General features: G+C 32.7%; 2 protein-coding genes across 9 annotated transcripts in view; both read left to right on the top strand.

Moving 5' to 3' along the window:
* The first annotated feature begins 3,271 nt into the window (after positions 1–3,271).
* Positions 3,272–3,793, top strand: LOC119638815. The gene is made up of 2 exons (XM_038035842.1): positions 3,272–3,585; positions 3,646–3,793. Exons 1-2 carry the CDS (start codon positions 3,272–3,274, stop codon positions 3,791–3,793), a joined length of 462 nt encoding a protein of 153 aa, XP_037891770.1.
* Positions 3,794–5,459: 1,666 nt separating this feature from the next.
* The window catches only part of LOC119638892 (ankyrin repeat and KH domain-containing protein mask), a 41,179-nt gene continuing 32,749 nt past the window's right edge, over positions 5,460–13,889 (top strand). For 3 of the 8 annotated variants that reach the window (XM_038035988.1, XM_038035989.1, XM_038035982.1), the window contains exon 1: positions 7,724–9,456. In XM_038035988.1, coding sequence (XP_037891916.1) covers positions 8,020–9,456 — 1,437 coding nt within the window. In that variant the 5' untranslated portion in view covers positions 7,724–8,019. The other 5 variants (XM_038035985.1, XM_038035987.1, XM_038035984.1 and 2 more) reach the window with 5 other exon arrangements.

Raw genomic sequence — 13,889 nt, 5'->3', positions numbered from 1 at the left:
CATTAAACTTTTTGATGCTTATGGCTGTTTTGTTCCTCTTCAACTTTTCTGTCGGCTTAACTATATAATCTTAGGAGCAATTCTGCTCCTTTAATAAAAAAAAAAAAAAAAGACTTGTAACCAAATTAATGTAATTCATAAGACAAAGGAGAGGCTTTATCAAGAGGCTTTTTCAAGGCTTTGCAGTTCCAAATGTTTACTGTGCACAAGATAGGTCACAATTCGATCTTGATAATCTTTTCAAAGATTTTTTTTGGTAAAAGTTGTTAATAAAAGCAGACAATGCTTTAAATAGACCTGATCTGAAGAACGAAACTTCAGGGTATCTCACATCAAATTATGGACCTAAGGAGACCGCACATAAGGCAGGGTGTAGAGAAGCCCAATCCATAACAATAGCACTTTCGGTAAGCAAGCTTCGGTAATCCCTCCGTCTCGATAAGGATGTTTACGCGTTTATTCCTTGAGTGTAGCCGTCTGTGGAATGAAAGTGATACCATCTTATTACCATCGAAGCAGCTAGCTTTACAATGACACGTTCGTTTATCCGTCATAACCTCTGGCCTTTTGTCTATATTAGTGCCACATATTATCCGATTACACTAACGCGAGTGACTTTCACTAGATAAATAAAAACATAAAAAACTTACTCTCTGTTACACACAGTTTACATTAGTTTAAAGCAAATGCAGTAAGTGTTGAAAAATGAATAAAATATTTTAAAATTTAACTCCCATTTTTTCGATTTTAATGTAAAACGAAGTTGATCTTAAGCATATTTCAGTGAACGTTTTCATTTTTGACATGAGGTCTTTAACAATTTCAAAGGGAAAACTTTATTTCATTTCATTCGTTTTATATTTTCCATAGTAATAGGAAAAGTTTTAAAAAAAAACTTTTTTTTTTATATTTTTTCACTTTCCCAACGATGAATTGCGAACCGTTTTCAAGTCCACCGCAGAAAATTAATCTGGAATCTCTGCGTGATTCAAATAAGTTCGAGACGGCCAAAAATAAGAATCAAAATGATGATAATATGAGGCCAAAAATCTCGTATCGTTCTTATGATTATTATATTTTTCCAAAATTTACCGATCAATTTAATCATTTAAATAAATATTTATCATTGCGCGGAAATAAATATTTGGCCTGCAGATGGAATCAGTTTCTTGATAATACTCCCGATGACTACGTCTACATTCGTTCATATGCGGATTATTTAGATAGTCTTAAGTAAGCTTCTTATATAAAAGTTGAATTATGAAAAAAACTTTTTTCACTTTGGAGTAAGAAATTGCATTTATTTCATTTTATTTTATTTTATTTTATTTTTTTTTTTTTTTTTAGGATGAAAGGGCTAGCAAGAAGAAAGACATTGAATGGCCGATTTTATGGTATTGACAATAAATTAGCGCCAATACCAGTGGTACCTAATCCTCGGAGAAAAACAATAAAAATGACTGCTTCGCATCCTAGACAGGGGTAATATAAAGCTGAGTCGCATCGAAAAGCGAATTTGCAGCAGAGATTGTATAAAAAAAAATTAAATGTATTATAATAAGGGAAATACAAATAGTAATAAAAAAAAAAAAAAATAAAAAAAATAAAATGAAATAAATGCAATTTCTTACTCCAAATACTTCAGAGAGAGACGATCAATCACAACTAAAGGCCATCAAAATGGAATTATGAAAAGTTGGATGTGCTAACACAAAAACAAAAAAATTATAATAAACAAAAAAACATGCAGTCACTTTCAGGATGAATTTAGTTTAGTTTAGCTTAGTTCGATTTATTAAATAATGAGTAATTATTAATGATAATCACTAATTACTAAAATTATTAATCAATAGAGTCCCTTTCGGCAACAGTCAAGGTACAAGGTATATAACACCAATATCGCACAACAATAATATCATACAATATAAGATATACAGGCAAGATCCAGATGTCGTCATAGATTGGAAGAAGTATTCATAGCTGATGGATTGGTAACGAATTCCGTTTACAGCATTAACCGCAAATAACTTTGATGATGTTAAGTAGTTGTGTTCACATAGAATTAGAACCATCGTCCCATCACAAAAGCGACAATCGTCCTCAAGGGTGGCAAAAAGATTTTAAGTCTTTGCACACATTTTGACATTGACTTGATCCAATTACGTCGGGCACGCCTAGTCAATGTTATAGAACATTAAAGTTTCATTTTCTTATCAAAAAGTATAACGTAAGGTTTATACTTTCAGGAGTAACGTGCAGAAGGACCTTAACAAGTAGATATATTCTTGATTTGATTTGGTTATGTCCGGCCGTCATCTCAATAAAAGACTGAAACAGAAAATTGAAATCTATGAAGTGTACATTATAACTTTATAATCCTTTTTTTAATACCTGGTAAAAGAAGAAATAATTAATATATAAAAATTCTGAAAATTTTTGAAATCAGTCATAGGACTGAGTGCAAGCCTTAGGACACATCCAAATAGCCGTTGCATGAAAAGGATTTTCATCGGTATATCGACACGTTAACATTTAACAACAAATAGCAAACCTCGCCATTCTTATTGAGGTAACAAAATGCTTACATGTTTCTGGTTAACTTTACGGCCTGACAGGCAATTATCTAAAGTCATAAATTTGTAGTCCATATCTCTTTGATCACCGTATATCCATCCGACTAATTCGATAATACAATTATCAGAAATTGTGACTAAACGAATTTTATTTGATTATAAACTACGGGGTAAACCAAAATGAACATTTGCTTTGAATTTATATTTTGACGGCGCTTTATGAATCGAATGTCACGATGCAAAGGCCATAAGCGACATTTTATTGCATCATTTTTAATTCCATTTTCGATTTGGTTAATTACCATCGTTTCAAAACGACTTTGTTTTGCACTTAACGATAATTAGGGTCAAATATTACTTCAATTTGATTGAAATCAATTTCTTAATATATTCGTCAAATTTGGACATAATGTATAGATGACTTTGCCGTTACGGATATATACGTTTTATTAAGCGCAAACAGAATATTATACATAACATCTAGATTTCCAATATCGAAGCATAGCTATAGATGGAGAAAATACGATTAATTAAATATCTGCTCACTACGGTACATCCCCTTATAAAATCGAGCAACTTTGCATAGACATTTCAATATTGAAATATGTTTTGTTGATACTTACGCCTTATACATATATAAAATATATTTTATATTGAAAAGACGTGCGAGTGAGAAAATAAATAAATAAAAAAAGGCGATGAATCGTGATATGCCTTGTGAACCTATTGATGAGCAACCGCAAAAAGATATTTTGATTGGCGCATTAAAAATACCAGAGGAAACGAAAAGTGATCACGATGCGTTAGATGATTTCCGCCAGAAAATCACGTACAGACTGGAGAGTTATGATATATTGCCGTTAATGCACGATGAAAATCAACGTTTAGAAGTATTGTTATCGTTGCGTAATAATACATACTTAAAACTTCGTTGGAATAAATTTGTAGAAAGCGGATCAAACAAAAGTCTTCAGCTACGTTTATATAGAGATTACAAAATGGATTTGCTGAAGTTAGTTACATTATTGCGTTTCTGTTTAAATTTGATAATTAATTTGGCATTCAATTGCAGGAAACCTTTAGCTAGACGAAAATCCTTAACTGGTAACTTCTTTGGTGCAGATAACAGATTAGCACCTGTTCCACTTCCATCCAAGCAAACGAAATCAGACGAGTTGCATAAATTTAAGGAAGAATCATCAAAAGCATGGAGATATTAATATATGAATACAATTCCCTTCACATATACATATAAAATATGTTTGTGTTTTTTGAAACACTACCGTAAAGAAATAAATGAGTCTTTCCATAAAGCGGTGAACATGAATTTGTGTTCTAAAGATTTTTCCTTCTCAGCCTTCAATCTTTTTTAATTCGGCCATATTTCAACTTAATATAAAGTCTGCAGACTAAGATCTTAGTAACCCTGAACGCCATCGGATGTGTTTGGCTGAAAGCGCCCATTAATTTTGTTTTATAAACCTTACCAATTTTTAAAAATCACAATATTTTCATGGTTTGACTGCTGGATTGATTATCGGACTGTTAATCTATTGTTTGTAGCTATGTTAATCTATTGTCAGGGCGGCGCGGTGCAGCTTTCCGTCACGTGTTCTTGGTAAAAATTTGAAATGGGAATAGTATGCATGTATGCAATAAATGTGAATGTTCTATTCGTGGTAAAGGTCTGATCGATCCATCGTCAAGGCGAATGTGGCAAGTTGTACCATCAAGCCGCTGTGTACTTTGAATTTGATCAATTTTCGCTCAACGTGCTGCCTAATGACAGTTTCGTCCATTCTATGCGTCACGACTGCTTTTCAAATTCAATCAGCGGCTATTAGCAAAGCATATCTACATAAAGTGCCGGATATGTTCATGGATAAATGGATGAACAAACGACTTTGAATCGCACTCTGACCAACAATACACTTAATTAATGAACTGTCTAATATTTGCTTTAATCAAAAATCTTGAATACATCATTAACATTAATATGCAAATTGGTTGGGCGTAATAGGGCGTTAAAATAGAAAATAAGGAGACAAAAGTGCTCGGTAATAAGATGCTGTCAGATGAGATTGGCAAGATCAATGAAAAGATTAAAACTAATCTTGCGCCAACTAACCACCAGGACAAAAGATCATCTTTAAAAGAATGTAGACCCGAAGTCTTTGAAAATTTCTAATGTGGTCTGCAGGAGCAATGACGTTGCAATGGCAACGAGGAAAGAGAAAATGCTAAAGCCATTATCAAGAGTACCATGGCGGGCGATTATGACATTGTGATATCAAGCAAGTTGAACCTGCGATTTAAACTAATTGACATGAGCTTCAGTTATGGCAAAGGGGAACTTCTTGACAAACTGCGAAGTTAGAACTCGGGAGTACGTATGCAATATCCAAACAAGATAGCACACACTATAACGCTGTGGTGGAGACAGACAGTTCTTTACTAAGGTTTTGGCGGCTGTCATCTTATTTGTTTGTTGGGGAAAGTGCCACGCTTTTGACGGAACTAAATTGACTGTGTCCTTTAAGGTAAGGTATTGTATAACATTTTTAATTATTACTATTAGTTGTTTAATAATCTAAAATTAAACTAATATTACGTAAAAAATCCCTTAATAATTTTTTTAATTCAATTCAAGTTTGTCGTATCCCCATTAAAGGGAAGCTTGCCAAAATCTGGTAACATCGTCTCATGTGAATGTAGTGTGAAAGAAAGTATAGATAATTTGTGAAAATTTGTCAAGAAATTTGTGATAAAAGTAAAAAATTTTCATGAGAACTCGTTTATCGTTAAATGTATAATAAACTTAATTAAAACGAAAGGCTTATCAAACAATTTACTGTGAATTACATTAAGTTAAACGAGAAAAATAATTTCGTAGGTATTTTCATGTATGTAAAGATATATGTATGCATAAGGGTGCAGTGGCAGAAGCAGCCAGAAGTTAAAAAAAAAAAGGAAAATGCCTAAAAATTACAACCGTGTTTCTACCGTAAAAGCTAGCGAAAAATTCAGTCATATTTGATTCATACAGCAATGAACAAGATATGTGAGAGACGCACGCGTTTTCCTATTTTAATTTGAGGTTAAGTCAAAAACTTACTAGAATAATTAAATAAAAATAAGGTGATGGAGATTGCAAGACTTTTCTAAACCGAAAAGAAACATTATTCGCGATATGAAGTGCGTGAGAACCCACGTCTTTTTAAAAATATTTCAAGAAAGAAACCCAAATAAAGCATAAAACGAAATTCTCCGTATGCTATAATTTTTTACAATTATAATTAAGGCCGAGACTTTGCTTCTTGATTAGAGATTTTTTTTGTCACGGTTTATGTTAAGTACGACATTTTATTGGTTGCTTACGAAATGCATCGAAAGCTTGCTACTATTTTGCGACATCTGTGCGATTATAGCGTTTTCTCTTTTGTGTCCCTTTCATGAATTCGCTCGTTTAAAAAAAATTAAAAAAATTCGCCGTATTTTTTGGTCGTCATTGTCGTCGGTGTAAAAATGTGTGTAAATGAATTTCGTTAAAGTTTCGTTAGCACATCGTGAAAATTCTTGAAAAAATTTGGTGAATAATTAAGAAAATTACCAGAAAAATGTAAAAAAATTTAGAAGAAATTCATTTGAAAATTACATACATAAAAAAGTATATAAAAATTCTACATAAAATTATATAAATCTTATGACTGACAAATACCAGGAAAAAATGTGAAAAATGAAAGGCTTTGAAATCAGATTTCTGTGTGTGTGCAAAAGATAAAGATTCGACGTCGTCGTGAACCCTGTGATGAAATAATTGGGAAACTTTTTAACTTAAAAAAGGCCATAAACAAATATTTTAAAAGTGTTGTAATAAGAATGAAAAGACTATAAGATTTTTGAAAGTATCTATTTCGCCCTTTATGCCAACACGCCCCTTTGTAGAATTTTTCTATTCCTTTTTAAGTGCAAGATTCGTTAGATGTTTCTTTGTCGAGTATCAAACACTCGTACATAAAAGAGTATGACAATTTCTTCTGTGTGGAGTAAATGTGTATGTGTACATTTTATTATTCATCAAGTAGATTTTTTTTTTATAATAAAATTTTCTTAACTTGGGACGGAATTCATACTTTTCATAATTAAAGCGAAATAAAAGTATTTAGCTTTTTACGATTATCACGTTATTGATAATGCTGATAAAATACAATTCGAATTATTTAAAGACTTATAGCCAAAGAATAGATGGTTTAATTTTGTTAATTAAGATCTTATTATATATTACGTATATATAAGACTTTGTTAAATATCCGCATTTGCTTAAGGCGAATAGCAGAAAGCGTGTGAAAGAAAAAGGACAAAAGTCAATACAGAGTTGTATCGAATTTATTTTTTTTTTCTTATTTTTTCTTATTTTCTATTGTTAGCAAATTTTGTTCACTTTGTTGTTTATTTAATTGCAGAAGTTGTCTGATTATAGCACAAACATGTGTTTCTCATCCATATAACAATTTCAACTTATAATGCATTTTTAATTGAAATTTTTTAAAAACGTGAATACTTTTAGGTAATAATGTAATGTATAACCGGCAGAGTTAACCCGACCCGTACATATGTGTGTGCACGAATAATATCGCTTTTTAATTCAAATTGTATATTGCAACTTAAATGTAATATTGAAATGGGTCAACAATAATTTACTGCATTTTATCACCTTGTACTAGAAATTATTTAGCATAGATTTTTATGTATACAGATATATAGGCAATAAATTCGTTTAGGCAAACCTATGTAAGATCAATTTTATGAAGATAGCATTTGGACTCTAACAATTTATCGATAATTGTTTGAAACAATTTTTTGAATACTTTACACTTCGTAAGAAAACCGATAGCCTAAATCTAATTATTCTTCAATACTTAATTCAAATAATATAATTCGATTTTGTTTCGAAAGGATTATTATATAAGCTGAAAAAAGGAAGCAACCAAAAATAAAATGGATACCTGAAAAAGTCTTTTTTTTTTATCGCATCTTTACAAGCTGCTATTAAAAGCGTTCCAATTACTTTATGCGTAATCATGGGACTTACAAGAAAACTTTATGTCGCCTTGCCTGCAAAATGCTTTTTAAATGTAATGCGGAACAAAAAAAAGGAGAATTTTATAAATTTTCACAACCAATTTCCTTTAGCTGCTTATTTATTTATATTTTTGCTTTTTGTAGAACAAAGTGATTAATAGTTATTAACAAAGTGTAAACACTGTACGAAAAAGAGAGAAAATAAACTGTGTTAATTGGCCGAAAAAAGATATTGTGGAATTTTTTTCCCAGTTTACATATTAATAAAACAACAACAACAAAAAAGCAGCAAAACACTTCTGCTACAAAGAGAAGCGCAAAGGTAAAATCACTTCAAAAGATAATCTGCGAAATTTTATAGAAAATGAATAAAGATGATCTAAATAAAAATCTGAATAAAACGACGGCTGCGCCAGCAATATCTAAAAGCAACCATAATAATAATAATAATAGCTCCGAAATTGCACAACAACAACAACCAAAATCTAATGCAGTAGCAGCAATTTCAGCATCCAGTTCGAAATCAAGGAAGAATAATAATAGCCTTAAGTTGGCTGCAGCTACAGCAGTAGCTGCCACTATAGCCACTATAGCTACCAACAATAACAATAACGGCAATAATAGTATACCTCAAAATCCCCCGAGTAGTAGCAAAAGATCTTCGAAGCAGGTCAATACTACAGGCCGTCAAAATCCTTCGAATTCCTCTTTTTCAGCTTCCTCCGTTTCAAACGTCGTAGATAATCAACAGTTCATAAAAACAACAACACAAGCAGCTGCCGAACTGGATGCAACAGTTATTCCTGCCGCGACACCCATACCTGCTGTTACTTCGGACTTGGCAACAGCTAGATTGAAAAATATCAATAGTAATAACAAATCAAAGCTGAATAAAATTTGTAACAATAACCATACCCTGCTATCAAACACCAATTCCAACAATTCCTGCTCTACTAATAATATAGCAGCTAGCACTGCCCATGGAAACAAAATGTCCAAGTCAGCAACAACAGCGATCACACCATCTGTTAATGCCAAAACTCCTGCTAATGCCACCAGTTTGTCTGCAACTGCAACAACAACAACAACGGGAACTGCTACTACTGCTAGCACCCCAAATTCCCCTAACGGGAATGACGCGGTGGCTCCAGCGTCTTTGGCCGATCCTCCATCAATCCCTTGTTCAGCGTCAACTGCAACCGCCACCGGTACAGTACCCGCCATTACAAATGGCAATAAAACGAATGCAAACGCGTCCAATGCAGGCGGTGGCTCAACAAAATCTTCGGCGAAAAAATCGTCGTCCGCTGCGGCCGCCGCAGCAGCTGCTCTCGCATTGCAACAACAAGTTGTGGCTGCCTCCTCATCAGCTAAATCCTCAAATTCATCATTCACAAAGACTGGGTCATCAAAAGATGCCCATTTAAAGTTCACTTCCGCCTTACCATTGCTTGTTGGATCAGCAGCTACTCTAGCAGCTCCATTGGCAGCAGCAGCCGCTGCTGCCGGTTCTAGTGCCGGCGCTCAAGCAGCAGCTGTTGCAGCAGCTGCGCTGAAGCAAAAGCTTAAGAATGCAGCCGCTGCTAGTTCAGCTGCTGCTGCTGTTGCTGGCAATTCCCGCTCCAATTCAACGTCGACATCTTCAAATTCATCATCACTCTCCTCGTCAGTGGGTATAGTAAATGCCATCTCTAATGCTCTGCAGAACATCATTACGAGTGATAATTCAGATACCGACACCGAACTATATCCGCCTCCAGTCACCGATCTCTCGGAATCAGATGAGGAATCTGTCTCAGAAGTAAGTTCATATGAGTAGTACTCTTATTTTACTATTTTAATTTGTTTGTATTGGTTTTTGTTATGAAAAAAAATATTGCCTACTTTTTGGTTGAAGAAAATAAAGTAGAAGAGATAATGACGACTTCATCCTTTTCTACGCGCGAATGAAAAAATTCTTTATGATAAGTAATCCATAGAGAGAAATTTAAAAGATTTGGCAAATAATCGTTCATGTAGGGGAGGTATGCATCGTTTTCGTTATCAATGGATAAGATATGAAGTCAGTTTAGGAACATGCGCGGATGAGCGCGCGCGTAACGCTTCAAAACATCTCTGCTCAAGGATGTTTTTCTTTTACGTTTTCACGAAGTATCTCAGAATGCACATCCATTGCCTCGATACTTTTTTTTTTTTTTGGCTTCAAAAGACCAAATAGCAAAGTAGTCTGGTTTATTCGTTTGGTTATGGATAAGACGTATTGTTGTAATAAACTGCCTTTTCAATAAAAAAGGAGAGAAAATCAACTTCGAAAAACCAAAAAGCAGGTGAGATCACTTTTGCATGCAATATATTGCTATCAAAACTTCGTGTCGAAGTGGCACTCACTGTTGATAATGACTTAAATCATTTTTTGCGGAAATCAACAATTGTAGATATAACGTATCCGAGCTAATAAATAATCATCAATTCCCTGATATTCGCATGAATTGGTAGAGTGATTAAAAATCGCGACTATGAAGAAGCCTATGTTCACAGATTCAAATCTCAAGCGTTAAAGTGTTTACTTTGATTGTAGCTATACTGGGCTACCATTGGGCACATATCCACCACCCTCTTATCTTACGAAATTTACGATGGATTTGAATAGCAGACAAGACATTTTTGATTGCATTCATTATAAATTAATGTATATAGAACCAATAATTAAAAAAATTTGTTTTGCCAAAAATTAAATGTTTTTATCCCCAATTTTATTCAAGTCAATTGCTCCTATTGTCGTGTAAGAGAAGCCCCACAGCAGGGGTCATTATTCACTGGGTAAATAAATCGATCAAATTCGAAGCACTTATGATATGTTAAGCAAGCCTTCCAGGTGGAAGCGTAATGTCACTAATATTTTTTTTCAAATCATATCTATGTTAACTTTTTTATGTCCAATCACAAGCTTGTTGTGGTAGTTAAAATACGGCTACATTTAAAGCTAGTTGTTTGTTCTACGCGTTATAGAACAGTGATGAAAAAAATATTCAAGATTGTTCTCGCTATTAAAAATTAAAAAAAAAAAAAAAGCAAAAGATTATTAAATACAAACAAAATAAGAAAAAGAAACGACACGACACAATGGTTTGCTAATGTTGTTTACGTAAATTTTTGAAAATTAAGTGAGAAAATAAGTAAACATTTAATGGTGCTCTAGCTTTGGCTAGACCGGAGCGGGAAAGAAATACTTTCTACAAAACGGACGGGCCGAGTTATCTGTCAGTCATGCACAATAAGCAAGAAAGCACATCGAGAACGTGCTTTTGCAGTTTCATTTCTGCTTTATATATATTTTCTTCACATACAAAAAAAATATATTTTTTGTTGTCATCTTTCTTATCGTAGTCAAAAACTTTGCGTACACTTTTTTTTTTTATTACTTTCAGGTTTTTTTTTGTTTTTTTGTTTTTTTTTTTTTTAAATAAATACAAGTGGGGGGATGTATTATACACATGTGTACATTACTTTTTCTTATATTCTTTTTTTCTTTTGCAAAATATGACGATCATAGCTGAAGAGGATAAAAGACAATATGTGCGAAATAAATTTTAGAAAAGGCAAAGCATTAAATTTTAACAAAAGCATAAAAAAATGAACTCGTTAAGGATAAACAGCGTTGGAAAAATGTTTGACAATGAATTTTTATATGTATGCGTTATATGTTCGCCGATTATATAAACTGAAAATGGGTAGTGTTTAGTGTAGTGTTTTTACTCCTTTTTTAACATAGAATAATTTTTCAGCTGTAAGTACTGCCGATCGGCTTAATATATTTTGGCCGGGCATTCTTTTGACAATTTCTGCTTAATACCTTACCTGGCAGCAGTACATGCCATATTTACTTCTCATGCATCGTTCCTAGTACGCGCTCAAAAAGTTAATAATTATCAATAAACGCTTTCTTTTGGATTTATCAGAAAATTTATATGTTTCGCTAAGGCCCGTGTGTCGCTATCGACGCTACGACGCCTAAAATAGTGATAAGAACAATTTTTTTTGGCTTTTGATATATTAATTGAAAAAATGGAGCTTTGAGCACAAAAACAGGGTGTAGTGAAGCGGTACCACGTGCGCAGCTTTCGCTGAAAAATGCATAATATCAAGTTAACTGCAGAAGCCAATAATAATTGAAAGTCATCCAAATGTGACACGTTCTTCTATTAGCCTTCAAGTTCGCCACCTGTTACATGTTCAGAATGAATTTAAATTCATTCATCATGAAAGTCTAAAAGAAATAAGAGAACTTTAGGGTAAAATTTTTTTCAGCTTTGATTGCAAAATTTTTTCTTTTATTTGTGCTTGTCGTTGTCTACTACGTGTTTAATGAAAAAAATTGTATACATCTTTAGCGTAATGTTTAATTTCAAGGCAGATCGACTAAGCGGAAAAACTCTTAGCGATAGCTAAGGTACTTTTTAAACCAAACCACGAAGTTGTGATCGAAATTTCAATAAACGGACTGACAGACAAGCCGATTAAAACCTTAATACTGTGTCCAAAAAATAGGACCAATATTGAAGTCAAATTGCGCGCGTATATCGGATATAAGAATATGTATGATTTTTCTAAATCGGTAGCACGGCGATAGGCAAAAACGATTTTAATGTTTCAGCCGCATTTCTTTTTGCACGACTTAAAGAGGATTTTTTCTGATTTTATTGAGCACAGAATCAGTCGTAAAACCTATTATTACGGGAGATGAGATTTGCATCTACGCAAACAACCAATCAGTCGAGAGAATATCGTGCAAAAGTTGAATCAAGATGAAAAAAACCGCGCCAGAGTCGCTCAAAAATCAAAGTGATGTTAACAGTTATCTTCGAATGAATGCAAAAGAGACAGACAGACAGATAAGCTAATATTGATTGAAGTGAATCTGAATCGATTATTATAGGTTTCTGAAGAGTTCGCACCGAGAACACAAGCAGCGCCTGTAGGGTATAATGAATAAGTAAATATTTTCTCGATTTTCTCTCGTGAATTTAATTTAAAACTTTTATCATATAAACATTTTGCAATTACACAAATAATAAATTCTTCAAACCGTCTCTTGAAAAATTGTACACCGTCAGGGGCGTCGGAGAAATAATTTTTCGTATTTTATATTTGGGAATTTCTTTATTATTTTTTAGCAAAAAAAAAAAAAAAAACCCCTTCTCTTAATGATTTTCGTTGTTATCACAAAGTCGGTAAGAATAATTCAAAACAAAAAAAAAAAGTAGCAAAAAAAATTGTGCAGAAATATAAACTGATGTTAAAACGAATCATAAGCTTCCAATATCTCAGCTATCCTCTGTACATCTTGAATTTATTCATAAAAATATTCTGTGCACAATAACACGCGAATGCAAGTTCACCTCATTTTTACATAAAAAATGTTAATGAATTTTAGTTTTTACCCGCAATTTTTCAATATTGGCAACACCGTTCGTCCAGCATGTACTTCCGAACGTTGCAAATACAACGTTTCAATGTGTTGTTTAATGCATTGAATAGTTCGTCTGTCATAGATGATGTGTCTAACAAGTTAGACATTTTTATGTAGACAAATGCTATCATTTAGATAAATTGTTTGCATATATATATATATATGTATATTTATATATATATATAGCAAAGATATGCGAATCATTCTTACGAAATTATAGACCAAAAGAAACAAAAAAAAAGTAAATAAATGGAAGTGTTTTTCATCGAAAAGTACAAAAGTATTTCGTTTAATTTTTTTATTTAACTATGAAATTTTATTTATGCTCATATTCTTAAGCGACCTTTAAAACATTTTTGTACTTCTCTTTTGTTTTTTTTTTTGCCTCTCATTTTTATATTTCTCTTACGCATACATATATATAGGCAAGTTTTCTTCTTTTTTACCATCATCAACATGAGGAGAGAAATTTATATAAAAATATAAATGCACCGACCGACCGACCGACCTGCATTGTGAATGAGTATAGAATGATGCGTAGCTTTATAAATTGAACAGAGGATAAAAAGTGAACGAATTCATAAATTTTATTTTTAATTATGCATGCAATCGGAATACATTGTGTATTATTATTATTATTATTATTATTATATGTACTTATTGTGAATGGCAGAAGATATATATGTATATATATATGTATATATATATATATTTGAAATTTTTCAATTCATGAAAAGCGCATATATATATATAGGAAGGTGAAG

Source organism: Glossina fuscipes, unplaced genomic scaffold (genome assembly GCF_014805625.2).
Source record: "Glossina fuscipes isolate IAEA_lab_2018 unplaced genomic scaffold, Yale_Gfus_2 110, whole genome shotgun sequence".
In the NCBI taxonomy this organism is placed as follows: domain Eukaryota; kingdom Metazoa; phylum Arthropoda; class Insecta; order Diptera; family Glossinidae; genus Glossina; species Glossina fuscipes.
This window is presented reverse-complemented; position numbering and strand designations above follow the sequence as displayed.